The following is a 19,094-nucleotide window of genomic DNA, read 5'->3' on the forward strand; positions in this document are numbered from 1 at the left end:
CCCTTCACAGTAGCAGTGAGGTTTGGAAGAGAGTGAAGAAGCAGGGAGACCTGGAGGCTCAGCCTCTCCCACTGCAGCTCTCAGCCTCGCCCCTCTCAGAGCAGCCCTGCTGCAATTCACCTGCCCCTTTCTTCTCATCCTTCAGCTCTGGTGTGGCCTTTGGGATTCCTCAGGGGAAAAGCACCAATGGACAAATTATCAGTGGAGAGGCACAACATTAATGAAGAGTGTAGGGGGAGGGAGGAGAAGAGAAGAGGACCAGCAACAGGGATTCCAGGAAAAAACCCTCTTGATCCACATACCTCCTTCACTGGGTGAAGGCCTACAGAAGAGCTCACTGAGCCTAGGATTTTGAGGGGAAAACTCAGAGACAAAAATACGGACTTTGATCTGACAGTCTGAGTAGGACAGACTGTGAGGGAGCTCTTAACAGTCATCCATCTCGATCCAATGAAAGGCAACTTTAAAATAGGGACAGGACAGATCTTACTTCAAGTCCGAAAGTCCTGCACAGATGTGTTTAATAAGGGATAGAATCACAGCCATCAAAGAGCACACTGCAAACCATTTCTCTGGTAAAGAGAAAATATAAACACCAGAGACTAATTTTCATGTACAACAGAGACAGGAAACAAGGTTATGAGATACATCAGGTCTAATCACAACTCTCATATGCAATTCCCCTAAACTCAAAAACATTACTGGCAAGATCTCCCTGTACACTCATGACCAAATCCTTAGAGTTTTTGCTCCTGTAGAATAGCAGCTGCATGACTGGCAAAACTTTGCTAAGAACCATCATGCTGAGAAACCTGATAACCGTTTAGTTCATCAACTTCTTTAAAATAAATATTTGTTACATAGCTTGATATATAAAATATATTACCTAAGACAGTTGGGTAACTAGTTTTGTATAGCACATAAAAAGGAGAGCACAGAAGTTTGGCTCTGTAACTGTTCTCTTCTACCTGCAAGCCCTCCCATTCCCTCTGTAACCAACATGCACACAAGAAGAGATGAGGTTTATTTCTTTTTCATCTGGCATAAGAAAATGCAGGAGATGAATAACAGTGAAGCCTATTGACTGACCTAAACAAGTGCCACTGTCAAAGCAATGCTGGCTTGCACAGAAAGAGAGCTTTCTGTTCACAGCAGAATGCCACAATGAGAGCAGTGCTGATAATTAGTGACTTTTGATCCCTGCTATGTTGCATGAATATGAACTGTCTGTAATGCTTCTCTATGACATGATTTAGACAAACAGCTAATGAAATCTTCCTCACTTGTACCCAAAAACACAAAACACAGCTTTGTTCAGGTGTTTATCACCACGGAAATGTCTTTCCAACTTAGAATCTCAGTTACGTTGCAGGATAGAATAAATGCTTGAGGTGACAGCAGGTCCATTCAAGGAAGCAGATGACTGGACATTTTTTACAATCAGAAGAGAAATCTGAATAGAGACATCTCCCAGCTAGTCCTAACTCTGTTAAAAAGTTCAAATGTATAAAATATAATGCTTGCAAAGTTCTCTCTGAATCTCCCCTATGATGCTGAGAAAATAAAATCAATTCATATTGCTCTGAAATTCTATTTTTGCCACTGGTGACATCCCAAGCTTTATCAACAAGAAGACTACAAAATCCTCACCCTGGTCCTCATTTCCAGCAGAGAGGCTCACAGCCCAGTCAAGTAACACAGCAATAATCTCTCTTCCACTGAGAATACTTTTATTCACAAGGCAAAAATTGGGAGTTAGACTTTTAGGTAGTGGGCAAGGCACTCGCAAAGTGAGCAAATCTATTTTTGCTCATAGAACTAATTTAATGTTTAAGTGCAACAAAAACACTAAATTAGCCATGAAGATCATGCATATCCAACGGCTTTCACCAGACATGACTGTGACCCAGGCCTCTAAATACGGAAATATTTCAGTCATAAGGAATCAACTCTATTATTTTCTGCTTCACCAGATATGATGTTTCCTTTTGACCAGCCATAGAAATATAATTTCCATTATAATAATTAAACATTTATTAAAATACTATATATTTAAGAGTTAATATATGGTCTCTCCCAGTAATAAAATATGGAATACTCTTTTAATCTATGCTATTTAGACCTCAAAACTTAAAGGAAAAACATTCATGCTGAAAATAGATCAATGTACAGCACTAGGTCAGAAATAGCATCTCTCGATTAAAACCCCAAGAACTTGCTGTGAAACTGTACATTGATTAACAATTCACTTTTTCCTTTCATCCACATATTTCGTTTTCAACATCTGGCAGTGAGTGGAATACAAACCCAGATTATCTGACACTGAAGCCAACCTAGCCTCAGTGTGTTTGTGACAGTCCATCCTTCTGGCAGACTCCAGGTCCTGTCTGTCAGAGACAGACTGCTCTGTGTCTTGGGTCATTTCTTACGCATGCAGGGCACAGTAGAATGTCACATTGCAATCCTGGGTTATTTCATGCCTGGTACTTCATGCAGTGTCCTCTTTGCAAGTCTCCATGTCTCCCTCAATGAGGCATATGCACACACTTCCAAACAAATAAGCTGTGTTTTCAAAAAGATATTAAATATGAGATACAGAAGACTACAATGTTGTTAAAAGAAATGCATAACACAGCCAAAAGAAATTTCCATTAAAAGTATGATGTTCTGAACATTCATGTCAACGTTTTAACTTATTAAATCTTAGCTGTTCACATTAACATTTGGGATATTTATTTTGTCACAAATATCTTTTTCTCTATGTACAAACAGGAAAGCAAGCACACAGATAAAAGGCTGAAGGCTGAACTTGAGCTTTACGTTGTTATGTAGTGTCCATGTCCAGTGGTGTGTAGAGTTTGGCAGCAATGGCAAGGACACCTACCTGCAGTCGTCCCCTCCAGCACTGACCACGTATCTGTCTCCACTTGTGAATCGAATATTAGTTAAGTGAGCAGAGTGACCTAAAAATCGTTTATGTTTTGCCTGAAAAAAACCCAAACAACAGAATGAGAAAGTCTAAATATTCTGTACCCTCCTAAATCAAACAAGGCATGCATGTTTTTATCTACCTTTTTATTGCATCACAGATTTGTAACATCTGAAAGTTATATAGGTTATCAAATGTGAAAGATCTCCTGAAGAAGAACTACTATTTAGCTGCAATGTAGATTAAATTGTCAGGCAATAAGAGAGCACTTGCAAATTGGGAACAAAGCTCAAGCTAACACAACAATATGAAATACATCTTGTCACATGATTAACTTCTACGTTTTGTGTAAAATTCCTCACACTGAAAAAAAAAATATTTACCCTGTGCAGTCTCAAATCTTGAAAATTAACAATGAAAACTAATAAAAAACCATTATAAATACGAATTATAAAAAACAGTGAAACAATTTAACAGTGTTGGTGAAAAATCTGTAAATTCTTCATCCATAAAGATACACAGATGGGATCAAAATCACCAGCTATCTTCCTCATTTGTCAAATGGATCAGAGGTGGAAATTACTAAGGGCTTTGAGATTTTCAGTAGGCAGGCATTATGCTAAAGCAGACTGGCAGACAATAGCAAAACCTACAGGAGGTTACAGCAAGAGCTCGTGCAGAAAATGGTAGGGAAACTCTGAGGTGGAGCATGTGTATGAGACTATAGATCTAATGCTACACAGAGTATAAGGCTACAAATTTAGAGAGAAAATATTTCCATCATATGTCTTCTAGAGAAATAACCAAAGTCCTAATACCAACAGTACTTGTTGTTATAACCATGAAAAAACAAGTTCTTACAAATTTTTCAGGACATGGAAAGTCAAACAGTTTGACCATGCCAAAATCATCGCCTGTTACAAGATTGATTCCCGAGTGAGAGACACAAGCACAGTTCACATCAGCTTTTTCAGCATGCCTGGACCAGATTCCAATTACTTCATCCCCTAGAACACTGAAACAGAAGAGCAAGAGATTCTTTTGAAAACCACTGCAAAAACAAGAGTCAGGAAATAGAAAGCAGATCTCATATTGTAACTGGTCCTATAAAAATGCAATGTTTTCATTTTATTCTCACACATGCACATCTTATATAGATTTTATTCTGTAATTAATTGTTGCATCATTCCATAATTGCTTCTGAAACTGATTCAGTGATGTAATTCCCAAAATATTGTGGCCTGTGGCAATGTGAGAGAACCAGAGGCGAAATCAATAATACGTCTATTGTCCAGTGAGGCATTTGCAAAAAAATAGAAAAACAAAAAAGGATAAAGAAAGGACAGTTAGAGAGAGAACATCATAGCATAAGCCTTAGATGAATAAGCTTCAGATTTTGGAAAACAAAAAATTTTATATTCTCTATTGCATATAACTATGTTCTGTTGATTCTTTAATATTTTGGTATCAATCTAAAGAAAAGTATCTCTGAGTCCAGTGAAGATTCTTCATTATAATCAGAGAGAGAAAAACTGTCCTAAACAGAAAACACTATTATTTTAAGATTTCAGAAAAGTTCCTTCACAACGCCTTGTAAAAAGGCTCTTACTCAGCTCTGCTTACAATGTATATGCTTACAATGTATATGCATACTCCCACAAATGCACAGACACAAGAAGTTTGTCATTTGTTAATAGGTGAATGATTTGGGAATTTTTCTGTGATTCTTCCCCCCCAATTCAGGGCACAGTACACTACATGCAGAAAGGCATGGTTTACATCAGACATACTGAATTGGGTCAGAAAATACCAGTTTCTTGGTTTTGTCTCAAAAAGGTGACAAAAATTGATTACCCAAACAAAAACCAGAAATCTATCAAAATGAGCCTTGCAGAGCCCTCTAAAAGCTTACAGTTTTAGTTGTGTACTGCAGCAAATAGGCAGGATTATTATTGTTAAAAGTGGTTCATATGTGGAAAAGTTTCAAGTATTTATTCTCAATTTTTGTCTGAGGGTGATAATTAGAGGACAGTAATTGAAAGCAGGCAACAGAGACTGAAATAAGGCACAGAAAGCCAGATCTGCATAGAATAGAAAACAAATTATTTAACTGTGAAATAAGAATAAAATATTATTATATTCATATTATAATTTTATTTATATATACATTTTTATATAATTTATACATAAATTATACATTTATGTGTGTATATATTATACTTCATGTAATATCTTGAAAGAAATATAATAACTTTAAGGTATTTAAAAGTACTTTTGTATGCCTTTTAATATGCAAATGTTAATAGCAACTTATACAGATACCATTAGTGTAGTACTGTAAATAAATTGAATTACCCCAGTCATGTATTGGGTTACCATGTTTTGATATATTTTAATTGTCCCTGTACTCTCATCACTATTTTGAAGAAGAATAGTGCACTATTCCAGATAATTTGCAGAGTGCAGTGAAACAAATACTGAGGCTGCTAGAGTTGTATCAAAGGAGCTAGAGATACCCAGTGAGTACAAGGACACACGTGAGAGATCAGTTTTATCAGATTCCTCAGGGGTCAAGCAGCTCCCCTCTGCTGAGGGGTCTGCTCTGTACTGCCTTTTGCTGTGCTGCACTTAGGGGAGCTGCTGCCAGAGCAGATGGGTGTGTTAAAAGAAAATACCTGACTGAAGGGATCAAATCTGCTTTTAAATAGTGTGCTTTCTGGAAGTTCCAGGTGTTTGAACAGCTGTAAATATGTGAACCATTTACCTTGTCCAAGTAGCCCATGTTATTCTGTCAATCACAGCCTGGTCCACAAGCTGCTTTCCTGAAGGCACTTCATACACTTGCCTTTTGTAAGACCCCGTAGAGACCTTTGAGGTGACCACAGAGAATTTACAATACATTAGCTTGTTTCAAAAGATGAAAGTATAATTCCAGAGGGCTTTGGAAAGCATTTGTGTGACAGTTACTTCCTAAAGTAACTTAGCTATGAAGAAAACTTAGTCAATGAGTTGAAAATACTCGAAAAATCTACACAAGCATAAAGCAATAGTGAGAAAGCATAAGAAATCTTAACATTTAATTGTCAAATTAATAAAAAGTAACTGAAACAACTCACATGCTGCACATAAGTGTGTTAGTGTGTGGGTACACACAAATAAGGCAAAATAAATTCCTATCTTGAAAACTGACACGAAGGTGTTCCTCTTAGGCTATAACTGTTGATTTGATGGCGAGAGAAGCTTATTTCTCCTCTCAGATGCAAATAAAATATAGAAAGCATATTATATATACTTTTTTTTTTATTTTAAGAAATGTCTTAAGCCCTCCTGTAGTTGGAAGTTGCAACACCATAATTTTGGTGCTGCTCCACAAAGATAAGCACTAAAAAGACATGTAATACCGTCGTGCTGGTCAGGGACATGAAGAATTCATAGATCCCCAGGCCCTGCAGAATGACAGACTGTACTCCCTCCTCCTTTAAGACAGCCCATCATCATCAGAGGTAGAAAGGCAGAGAGACACATCACAGGGGGTTTGAAATCTGTCTCTCATTTCTTTGCTTATTTTCTGTATTTAATCTCCAGGAAAACTATTCAAAAATAAAGGCATCCACTTAGCGCTACAGCAAAGTAAGTCTAGTGACAGCAACAAACTCCAACACTTAGTTACGAAAGTTAAAAGTCGTCAAAGGAGAATACTTGAAGAATATCTGTCATGAGTATGTTTTCCATTCAGTACCTTGAACAATTAATGACTGATACCTGGAGATAAGAGCTATCAGCAGAGAAGTCCATCTGGATTACAAAACTTGGGATATCTTTGCAATAGCTGATTCGATTTAGTGTCGGGCCCAAAGTCAGATCATAAAAATCCACTGCATTCTCACTGGAACCAACTGCTAGGTAACGAGAGTCTGGGCTAAACCTGAACAGATAAAAGGGTGTCATGAACACAGGTTGGCACTTACAACAGATTATAATATTTGAGAAGTACAGGTAAATTTGCATTTCAAGTATCTGCTATCCAGAACTAGAGGGAGGCAGAGTATTTAGTCTGCTAAGCAAAATAACTTTTGAAATTAAATTTTCAGGGAATGCACATCCAGCAGAAGGTGGCAATAATTTTGGTACAGATTACACATAAAAGTGAACTGGGAACATCTCTTGAATAACTCTGTTCATTATCTGATTTCATGACCATCTCATGCTCTAACAACTTGTGACAGACCCCTGATGACTCTGACTCCCTGATGCTATACTTACAAGGTTTAAAACTAGAAAACTGAAGTGCTGTAACCGAAGAAAAGTCAGAACTTCTAGATTAAATGTGCTGAATAAAAAAATGTCAAGCAAACCTTTTGTTTGCCCAATGTATCTTTGCACACTGGTTTCTTTCCTCCAGTTTTCCTTTCTAGTCTTGAAACTCAGTAGCTTCCTGAGCTGAACAAATTCCTCACTGCCCCTTCTCTGTTACTGGGGAAATTTTACTTCAGTTCTCTTTGAAACATACCTTGGGACAGCTTTCCAATTCCAGCAACCCCCTAACTCCTAGCAGAGCTCTCCTGCAAGGTCTCTGTTTGCTTATATTTCTCTCTCATCCCACTTTGCTCTCCAAAACTTTCCTTAGCTGATCATGGCCAATTTATCTCACAGAAGGAACGGTCTGTTCCTCCACTCAGGAAACAGAAGCGAAATTTTACTTCTAACTCCTTTCTAACAAACACAACAAAGAGCAAACTGACAGACTGGCATTTCCATTATCTCTCACAACCCAGTCTTCACTTCTAAGCTTCTGATCTCACTTTACCTCCTACGAATCCCTTTCCTCGAGCGTGTCAACCACACCACATGCTCGGTGCTGTCACTGGCAAAGCTGCTGAGGGCACTCGCTCCCACTGTCCCTGCTGCCACCAAGATGTCAAACAGCACCGGTCCCACACCAGCCCCCGGGGAACACCACTTGTCACTGGTGTCCACACCACCAATTGTTTTGGCTGATGCTATCTCTTATCTTCATGTACCACCTCCTCCTTTTTTATTCCTGGTATCGGAGTAATCACACAAATTCCACAATTTACTTGTTGATTCTAGCCCTCTAAAATATCATTGCAATGCTCCTCAGAACACTGAATTGTATTTTTAAAAACCAAAATATTAGAGATTTCTAGCATACTACAACAGAAAGGGCATTATATTTTCTGACCTGATATCTTGGATTGCTGATCTTCTGTCCCTTTTTTTCCCCCAAATTTTTAGAGAGGTCACAAGCAGGATAATAAATTCTCCATTTTTCATGCCAATAGCTACCATATCACCTTCTGGGCTGTAACAAACAGTACGAGCTGCATGTCCTAAGCTGACTTTGTTCAGCATCTTCTGTGAAGAAATAAAAACCCAGAATAGTAACTGTTACTATTTGTCCATATTTTAAAGGCATCTTATGCTAATAGTCTGTAAACAGGCTAACAACACCAGATGGATTATCTTCAGAATACAAAAAAAACAAATTTCAAGTCTGCAACACCATCAAAAGGCTATTTCTTTTCCCTAAACAAGTGTTCTCCAATACCTACCTTTTCAGCAATATCCCAGAGTCTTACTGTGCCATCTTCTGCAGCAGAAAGGAAAAAATCTCTGGACGGATGCGTTGCCAGGCCCCAGATTGGTCCATCCATATGACCATTAATTAGAATGTTACATGCTGCATTTTTCTCTCCAACTTCAATTATTTCAGCATTTCTTGTCCCGACGAGAATTTTCCCCTTGAACAATAGTGAAATTATCTCTGATAAAATATATTAACCTCTCACGATGAACAGTAATTAAACTATAATCTAGAGCTGTAGTTCTGTCAAGAAAGTTTGCTTAAGTCAAGTTATTAAATAATCAAAGAAAACTTATTTTTTAAACTCCTCTCATTTATTGAAGTACAAAGCTCTGTAGAAATCATGATGCTAGTTGAGTTACTGCTTGTCATTTGATATTTTATATCTAAAGTGTGGAAAGAAAATGGAAAAGAAATCTTTAATTAGTCTTTAATAAAAATATATATGGAATATTATCCCAACAAAGAGTGAGATCCCACAAAGTAGATGTTTTTCTGCCACAATATCAGTTGCAGTTCTAGCTTAGCCTTTAATTTCAAATACTAACTACAAGAGAAAGCAGAACTAATTTATTTGGTATTTAGAGATCAACCCAAAAATGATAAGCTTTATTTTACAGACAGGCAGCTTTCTTTACCTTGCCTCGACAAACAGAGCGAACACAGTCTGTGATTTGTCCTGTCTCTAGTCTGAAGGCACGACATCGTTTCAGCTCCTGATCCCATAGCTTAACTGCTCCTCCTTCCTTTGAACTATGAAGACATCAGGAAGAACCATGAGCATAACAGCTGGCACAAAAAGGACAATTAACGGAGGAAAGAACTACATTATTTAATGTAATGTACTGCAAATGAGACATTGGAGTATATTTTAAATTGTTAAAGATTCAATTTGACTGAACAGTTGATGTTAACATGCTGAGCCTCACAGCCAAGCAAGACACACCTGATTCCAAGTCCTCACTGTTCTACTTTACAGAACAAGTTGAAAGATGGGTACTGCTAAGATTAGTCTGAATGAGTAGTTTTGAGGGAATTTGTCTAGTCAAAAGAACAGTTAAGTGTGCAAACTGACACCTTAATAATCAGACAGGCGGAGGTTTTCAAATTATAGTTGAGAGAAACAGAAAAGGTATGTGTTTTATTTCTGTGAAATAAATGACTGAAGATTTTCACTTTTGTGAAAACTTTATTATTTTCACTGCTGTAAAATAAACTACACAGATACAGCAGAAAAAACACACAATAGGTATTAATTATGAAAACACTAAGTATTTCCCTCCCACTTGCAAAAAACCCTGGTATTACAGTACAGAACACATTCAAATAAAAAGTTTCTAAAAAGAAGACAATGTTTACTGAAACAGTGATAAATTGGGCATCTATAGTTGAGCTGGGACATGTCTTACTTGTCTTCAATCTCCCCTAACAAAAATACAGTGTTCCACAATATCGAGCTGCTTGTGTTACAGCTTTGATTACTGAATGATCCCTGACAAAGAACTTCAGAATGTTTGATCACAATTACTGATTTTGTACTACTGTTATTATTATTATTATTAAAAGAACTACAATAGATTATAAATTGATACTCCTTGCAATAGTATATTCTTTGCTTCCCACAAGCACTGTTTTGACATATGATTGATCATTATACTCAGCAAGAAGATTTTACCAAAACAGGCTGGGGAACTAAGGCAGAAAAAAGCATGTAATCTTCCTAAATGAAAACTCGTTTTGCATACTGTCAATACTTCATTTTCCCACAGGAGATGAATTCTGGGTTCTTATTTTTATTCATTACTATTTGTTTCATGTTAAATACTAATTATCAAGAGCCTCTGAAGCTTAGCAGTACAGAGAACATCCTCCAAATAAAATCACAACAATGTTTATAAATAGCAGAAGGAAATATTTCAAGCACAGAAATAAGTTAGTTTTCAGTTGGGTCTGAAAAGATAAAGTGGCCTGTGTCCTGCAAAATGGGGCACTATCATGTCATCAGATGGACTGTATTACAGCTGAAGCATTTTTTTATCATTAGGAAGGCACCAAAAAAAATTAAAATGGTTGAGGAGGTATTTTGCTTGCAACCCCAGAAACAAAGGACCTTGCTGTACCTTAGATTTGAGAGAAGACAGCTTGCCTCTGCCATCATAACTAAGAAGATCTTTCCTTTGAAAGACATCATAGTGCTATAAAATGTATCATTCATGTATTTAATTACAACTGTACAAATTACTTTGGTTAACAACCTCAGTACATCTTCCGTGAAAGAAGTAACCAACAAGGACTAGGTAACTTATAAGTGCTTAAAGCTAAATGGGTGTTGGAGCTAGATAATCTATAAGGCCCCTTCCAACCCTAACCATTCAATGATTCTAAATTTCAGGCTAAATGCTTTCTCTTCTAATCCACGGGAAAAAGAGCTAGTTGAAGTTCACATGGGGTTACCTGCACTTTGGAGGTGGTGGCTGCTCTTTTTCTTAACACCTATCAGGGATCTGAAAGGGACTACTCTTCTACCTTTAATGCCTCAACTAGTGTTGATAGGATGAATCCAAACCATTTTTAAAGAGTACATGTGCATGCAGAAAACAAAGAAAATAGAACACTCACGGCCTTTCTTTGCCTCCTGTAACAATCAAACCATCCCTCAGTGTTGTATACATTGTGAAAACAGGTCCATTGTGAGCTTTGGCCACAATTCGTATCAACACATGGTCTTTCCAAACACAAACATCTCCACTGATAGTACCTGTAAATGTCAAGTTATTCTGAAAAGGGGAAAAATATACTCATCATCTGATTCTGAGTAAGGTAAGAAGAAAAACATTCAGAAATAAAGATCATCACCATTTGCATTTAGGCTAAACTGCTTTTATTTGCTGCTGGAGAAGAGGAAACTGTGGAAGAGGCATTAAGGACCTCTAGGGACAAAACAATGAGTTACTATATTCCTTCTTGATGTCTGAAAGATGCTTTCTTGTAGCTTGAAGAAAATCATTGCATTTCTTCTTGCAAGAAGAAATGCAACGACTTAAGCTTCAGCCAAAGGGTTATCTGTGCTTTCAGCCTATCAGGTGTGCAAAAAAGTAGAGTACCACAGTAAGTACTGACATTCTGCACAAGCAGGTGATTTGGACCCCCTTGCTATGTATGTTACGCTTGCAGTAATTTTTGTGGTTAAGTGAAGAGACTCGCAGGATTACAGTAACCTGTTCTTTACTTCTGCTTCCTGCTCTTGAAAAGTAAAAAAAATAAATGTAATTACCTCTGAAATTTAAGGGCAATTTATTAGGATTCCAACAGAAAATGGTTATTGAGCAAAACTGACTTAGTAACTTACATGAATCCTCAAATTCAGTATCATGTAGTACCACCATGTTTTAAGAGTATCAGTACACATGTACACGTGTGGCACAAACACTTACCTTGACTGAAGTGGGTTGATGCTCAACAGCATTTTTTTTAAGGGTGTGTGGCTCTAATAAAGTAAAAGAGGACTGGAAATGAAGTTGAGAGCAGATCCTCGGATCATGCTCACTAACTGTTGGGCTTTTCCAACTTCTGTTTAGGGACAGCTAAACTAGCTCCTTCTGAGACAAAACCAACATGAGCACTCCCAGAACTGCTCCCTACAGCAGTATGGAGAGCACACCAGGTTTGGCTTTATTCAGTTTGCAAAGCATTTCACAAAACCCCTGCAAGCTCTGCATCCTCAAATCTCATACCAAACTTCAGGCCATTCAGCATACAGCCTGATTCTCACACTAAGAATCTGTCTCTTCATAAGAAAGTTTACAGAGGTTTCCCAAACCACTGACTAATGGCTGGGCTGGGCATCAATAAATTATCATTTGGAAAAAATCCTGTTTCTTTGTCAGACCTTCATCTGAATCAGGCAGATATCACTGTGGAAAAAAGATAGTGTGGCAGAAAAAGGAAACCACAGGCCAGTTAGAGTTTCAAAAATCAAAACTTACGGTGTAAATTCAGTCTGGACCAACCAGGCAAATGCTCAAACAGGACAGAAATGCAGGCAATCAAAGCAAAGCACCACTTCACAAAAGATAGCTGTGGCTTTCTGCCCAGCTGAAGAGATGAGTACTGCTCATGCAGAGCAGCTCTGGAAACAGCAGTGAGTGGAACTTAGCAACAAGGCCTGCACATGTCCAAAAACCCCCAAAGCAAAAGAAAGCCCGACTGCAGTCGTCTAACAGTGTCCAACATTAATGAACGCCCAGGACAACACTGCTCTCTGATCACCCATGAGCAGATTGTAAAACAATCACCTCTGTGTGGGCATGAAATTAGCCTCATTTCTACTGTTTGGTTCCTGCAGTCTAGATTCAGTTTTGTTTTACCTGGATTACATAACAAGTAGTGTGTTATCAGTTCAAAGCATCTATGTTTGTTTCTCCAGAAACATACAAACCCACAGTCTTTTCTGTTCTAAAGACAGCTAGTAGTAGTTCTAACTAGCAGATAACTAATAGGAATGCTAAACTGAGTTTAATAAAACAGCTGATATACTCATTAGCAGGTTATAAAAGTCTCTCTGAACTGAACAAAGGCAGAAGGGTAAAAAGATGTTTGTTTTTATGCATTTTCAGGTGGTTTGTTGAAGTACGTACCGCTCCAAAAGCTACAGAAAGCATGGTCTGCATGCGGGCATCTTCTATGGAGCTCAGCAGCCCTTTTTTACTGAGGAGAGCTCTTCCAGCCAGTGTCCAGAACCTTACATGTTTAACTCCCACAGAAACAAACTGTGTATCTGAATCTGGCCTGAATTCTGCGACAAATATACGCTGGTTATGACCAGCTCGGCTGGCAATTTTGGCACCTGGCAGAAAGAAAATGGACATTTTGAATTTGCTGAGAAAAATACACATTTCTGATTAAAAAATGTTAACGTAATTTTGACCCATATGCAGATTCCTCAGTCGGGATCCTTAGCTGTTATTCTGAACGTGTATCAACCCTTAAAATGAGCACAGGCATGTTCTGACCACACATCTTTCATCCTACCTAAGATTACATAAATACACATGTGACATTGCATCCATCCCCACAGGATCTATCACACAAGTTGTGAAAGATCACTTTTTATTAACTCAATAGCTGATCTTTAAAGTTCTGAGAGTTACTAGTTGATCAACAGCAAACCCCAAAGAGAGAGGAAGTAAACCTCAAAGACTAGAGAATCAGGTCCATAATCTGGGCATGGCATTGTCAGGCAGAAAGGAGATGAGGAAAGGAGCTCACCAAATCTCTTTAGCCTAAATCCGGAATACAGATCAAAGCTGATCTGAAAACACAGCTTAAGACACCAATTATATAAAATGCACAGAGGATCTGTCCTGGCACCACATTTCTGCAATTTGCAGCTTTTGGGAGTAATTTTAGGAGTATGACAACCTAGTCAGTAATCAGACTTTAGAGAAGAATGAAGTAATAATAATAATAATAATAATAATAATAATGACAATTAAAAAAAAAAAAGAAAACCATACATTATTCTAACTGGAAATCAGGAAGCTAACTTGATCTTTACCCAATAGTTTCAAAGGACATATATTTAGCAGTCACTAGAATGGGTAAACACATCCATCTTGGATCTTGCTGTACAGAGCATGGTGCACAGCATTTATTGTAGCAATATTTGATCAGCTGATACTTTACTGTTACAATTGCTCTTGACTCAAGCCAACGTATCTCTAGCAATGTAAACACCTTCTACAAGAACAGTCACTTTCCTACCTTCCTGCCACTTCCAAATGGTAATGGTATGTTCGGGATCCAGCCCTACGGACAGCAGCAGTTTGCCAGTGGCACTGAAACTGACTGAGCACACGCCCTTGGAATGGTAGCACCGCAGTACCGACAGTGTCTGCTTGTTCATTGCATCCCACACGTGAATAGAAGGAGCTGTAGCTACACAAATATAAAAACATGCCATTAGTATTCATTTTGAAAATGTGTAGTAATTTGCTTATTGAAGCGGTTAATACTTTTTAATAAGACAAATAAAATTGCTGTGATCAGATGGGAGAAAAAAAGGAAAGAAAGGAGATTTTGGCCTCCCTTCGGAAACCAATTTATGACAAACAGGATCACTAAGTAGGATAAACAAGTTGGCCTCATTACATTACCAGAGATGAAAACTTTGCTTAACTTGTTATGGGACTCGTGAAGCACAACAGAAGTTCCAACAGCAAGCTGTCTTCTCCTGTTTTTCTCCTAGTAAAGCTTAGGTCAGCATGCTAACTCAAAAACCTTCGCAAATAAAGCCGTTCATCAAGAATGTAACTTCTACATGGGGCTTTTGGACAACTGATAGCTACAGAGAAATCAGTTTACAGCACAAGGCCAAAATCTCCTTTCTACAAAATGGCCATCTGTCTGAAATGCTTGCCCTCTTAGGAGAACATCAGCCAAATCATCAGCTTGCTTATTGATGTAGAAGAACTATGGTATTTAGTTTGTGTTGTTTAGACTGCAAGCTCTCTGCAGTAAAAACTGTCTTTCCATGCTACTAATGTATGTGATTATCTTTACCATGATGACAGATAGTTTTTTTCCCAAGTGCAATGCTTTCTCAAAGGATCTTGCAATCCATGTATAGTTTACAATCTCTGAACAGCACCTAAGGCATTTCCAGGACAGTAAGATTCTCAAACATCTTCACTTCTGATCTCTAATAAATTTGCCTGCAGAGTCTGGAGGTTACTGGTCCTTGTCATAGACCCAGATTCACATAAACTAAATTCTCTTTCAGATTCATGCTTTGTGTTCCTCATCAGTTAAATCTAGGCCCTCAAAGGCACACATGTGATGGGAAACAGTAGGCACAGGGACTTAGGCAAAATTTCAGCCACATGAAATTCAGTTTGAGCACAATTCCACAGCTGTGGCAAAACAGTCTTAAAAAAAATTAGGAAGATTGTTCTAATTTCCCATTGGAATTTTCTCTCATGGCAGCAACATAGTATTATCATTACCTTTTGAGAGGTACTACAGCATAGTATGGACATGCCATTAAAACAGAAAGGGCAGGGGTTGACAGCAACTGTCATGTCCCAAAAATTGTCAGCAAACTCCTTGCTGTTCTTACAGGAAACTGAGAGAAGGGAAAGCTTTCTAATGGCTCTGGACTGTTTTTCACTCTTCAACGCTCCCCTTGGTAAAACTCTGTATTACACTTGACTTGTGCACCTGCCCTATAACCTTGGCCAAAACTTTTCTTTTGGGTGGCAGACAGAAACTCTCACCTAGATTTCCTGAATAAGAACTGACCAAATCTTTCAGAACAAGATCTGCAAGACAGAGAACACGGACTCTTAGGTCCTTCTACTTGATGAAGTCCTTCTGAAAGTCTCTATCCTGACACTGCATCCTGCCTGTGTACTCAACACTCTCACAAGAGAGATGTTCTAAGGTGTCATCTCCTTCTCTGAGCAGTTAGATAAAGCTACTGTGGGCTGGCAGGACAAAAAAAATCTTCAGTAAGTTGGACCAAATCTACACCCAGTCATTAGGAAACTTTATTTGCCATTTCACCCTATCACAAATATTACTGCTTCGAGAACCCCTGCATCACTGTAGACAACTGAAAATTGGAACTAGAAAAGCAAAAATTGTTGGTAAGAAGGATGCCAAATAGCCATCAATAAATTTTAAGTTAAACTATTCAGCTTTCTAATGAAAACAGGCAGTAGCTTGGATTCCAGACTAATGGTTCCATAAAGAAGAAAAAAGAGTGCTCGTTTCAGTCAGTGACAACAGAATTTAGTAATATACACCAGCTCAAACTGAAGTTGCAGTAGGAAGAAGGCAAGTGAGACAGCGAAAGTGTCCAGGCACCATATGCAGGACTAAAGATGTTCTTTCATATAAATATCCATATCATCATTGCTTTTTTAAATACAGATAAAAGGTACCTATATTCTTCCTCCCATCCTTAGAGCAAGCACCATTTGCCATATTTAAGAGAAGTCAACACACATTAAAGATGTCAACGTACATTTGTTCTTACAGAACAAGTTCTAAATCCACATGAAGATTATTACACTTTCTAGTACACATGACCACACATTTATGCATCTCTGAGGATTCTTCACGAGACAATTATGGCTGCTCAACAACGAGCTCAATGGCACATGATGGTGATGAGCTTTTATAATTACAGTTGAAAAAAAACAACATATTAATAAAAAATAGCTCAGTCAAGACTGTCAAAATGTCAAAGACCCAAAAGGATATAGAAAAAATTAAACTGACATCAGAACAAGCATTTTGAATCAGTGGTAATAACTGCATGACAATTGCACATAAATGTGAAAGGTGATTAGTTTTTTCACTCAGTCACCTAGGCCTCCTCAATGAAATTTACTTTAGAAATGCATGTTTAAAATTACACTCAATTGAAGGTCTAAACCAAATGTTGTCAGCCCCAACATGTCTACAAAACTGGCAAGCATACACAGGAATGCTACAGTAGCAGTATGTATTAAAACTCACTAATCACTAATCAGCAAGAAGGGAATATGCTTCAACAAGAGCAGTTTTTCAGTGTGTTCTAATATTTTTGATTTTTCTATATTTACAGTATGCTGAGCTGTTTTGACTTATATTCATGCTGACAGTAATATGACTGACACGGGGTTTAATAAACTAAAAATGAATTCACATCACTATAAAGCTCTATAAAGCTGCAGATGGCTGCTAGATAGACTAACTACACCTGAAGATGTTAAAATTTCATTTCCCTTACCTGACATATCTGCTGAGTCTCCTGTAATGGAAAAGCAGCAGAAAAATAATTAGATCAGAAATAGGATAAGTGCTAAAGAAAATATATGCCACATTCAGTGTCATTTCTTAATACACACCCTGATGTCATCTTTTTGCATTGCAGCAGCACCAATACTGCTATTAAAGATGAGTAATTACTGATAAAAGGAGATCACATCAGAAATAAATCATAGAATGAATATACTGCATGAATGAATATATTTTGATTTCCATTTCGACCTACAACACAAAAATCTAGTTTTGGTGTACGTTTGGTCTCTCTCAGCCAAAGTAAATGAAAACATATTTTTTTAATGTCATTGATATTTTAACAAATTAAGTGGGAAAAATATGCTAAGTAGCATTTGAGTACCTGAAGATTCAATACATCTTTTGAAGATTTAAATCATGATGGTGATACTATTTGTGCCAACTATATCAGTAAGAAAAGTAGCAGCAATCAAGTATGTTCTTTATAGAGTATATACACTCCTTAACATCACTTCAAAATCAAAAAATAAGTGCTGCTTTAAGATATTTCACTTCCTGCTCATTTTTAATTCCCTACTTAAAAGTGTATGTAATTTTTAAGTGTCATCTGCCCTTGATTTGTGTGCCTTGATCCACATTACAAAACAGTTAAAATTGTTCTACTGCTAGTTGATGTAGAAATGATTACGAAAATAAAAAAAAGGATTAAGTCCTGTGTTTTGTCTTGGGTAAGATGAACACTGCAGAAGAAAAGGTTTCACTTCCTTCCCCTACAGAAAGGGAAACAGGGCCAGATTAAGAGATACGATGAAAAAGCAAATTCTTAAAGACATTAAAAGGTTTGTAATTCCTGCAATTGTTCTTTGCAATCAAACCATAGACAAAAATCTGCTGATGATTTTTTCCATTTAAATAATTTCCATTAAAAATTTGTTTAAAATTATGTGAGGCAAGAAATTCACCAAGAAAGAAAGCTATTTTAGCTAAGCAGTTACTATTATCAATGAGTCGATTTTAATGAGATATACACCTAAAAATCCAAAAGACACAGGAAAGCAGGTAATAAACTCTGCAGAACTGACTGTATTTACATGAAACCTCTAAAACAAACCTAAAGAAAAAAAAAAATCTATTTTGGCTGAAATCAAATAAGGAGGGTTTTTTGTATTCCATGCACTGAAGAAAATAATGTGGGTTTGAATCTGCTGAGAATCAATGGAAGGTATGAAAACTACAACCAGACTGTAGGGCTACAAAAATCACTCATCTGCGAAATCAAGAAACAGAAATTTCTACCAGCTATGCAAATGAAAAATGGGTTTTTTCTTTTCTTTTCTTTTTTCTTTAACCTGGTTAGTTCATAGATCTTAATGTCACTATGAAATATATATATATATAAATTTTCCCTCTAAATCTAAATTTATCTCTAGGGAACACCATGAGAGCTTTGGTTCTGCCTGGAATATTACAACTATATCATATCCAAGCACCAAGTAGGTATTATAAATCTACCTGATGAGATAAAACCTACACAAATTGACATGTATTTTAAAAAATGAAGGTTAGCTCTATTCAGCTTCTTTGGAAAGGCTATGACTCTTTGGAAGGTCTAACATAAGCTGATAGTTCAATACAACCAGACTAATTTAATGGGGCTTAAGATTTCTGAAAAAATAGTTTTGATAATACTCCAAACAAAAGATAAGTTTAATCTTTCATGCCTCAATATTTTTGTCAACTTTATTCAATTACACTCAGAGAAACATATAAAGA

At 37.2% G+C, this 19,094-nt stretch overlaps 1 protein-coding gene across 2 annotated transcripts in view; it reads right to left on the bottom strand.

Annotated features, from left to right (window-relative positions):
* Positions 1-2,412: 2,412 nt before the first annotated feature.
* EML5 (EMAP like 5) overlaps positions 2,413-19,094 on the bottom strand; it is a 103,376-nt gene continuing 86,694 nt past the window's right edge. For both annotated transcript variants that reach the window (XM_082284176.1, XM_082284175.1), the window contains exons 31-42: positions 17,311-17,331; positions 14,298-14,471; positions 13,172-13,380; positions 11,154-11,311; positions 9,173-9,287; positions 8,503-8,691; positions 8,133-8,305; positions 6,692-6,854; positions 5,694-5,797; positions 3,791-3,944; positions 2,885-2,985; positions 2,413-2,562 (exon numbers count right to left, since the gene is read on the bottom strand). In XM_082284176.1, the coding sequence (XP_082140302.1) occupies positions 2,526-2,562; positions 2,885-2,985; positions 3,791-3,944; positions 5,694-5,797; positions 6,692-6,854; positions 8,133-8,305; positions 8,503-8,691; positions 9,173-9,287; positions 11,154-11,311; positions 13,172-13,380; positions 14,298-14,471; positions 17,311-17,331 (1,598 nt within the window). In that variant the 3' untranslated portion in view covers positions 2,413-2,525. The remainder of the gene's footprint in view (positions 2,563-2,884; positions 2,986-3,790; positions 3,945-5,693; positions 5,798-6,691; positions 6,855-8,132; positions 8,306-8,502; positions 8,692-9,172; positions 9,288-11,153; positions 11,312-13,171; positions 13,381-14,297; positions 14,472-17,310; positions 17,332-19,094) is intronic.

The sequence above is a fragment of the Coloeus monedula genome (assembly GCF_965178545.1).
Source record: "Coloeus monedula genome assembly, chromosome: 6".
Taxonomy (NCBI): domain Eukaryota; kingdom Metazoa; phylum Chordata; class Aves; order Passeriformes; family Corvidae; genus Coloeus; species Coloeus monedula.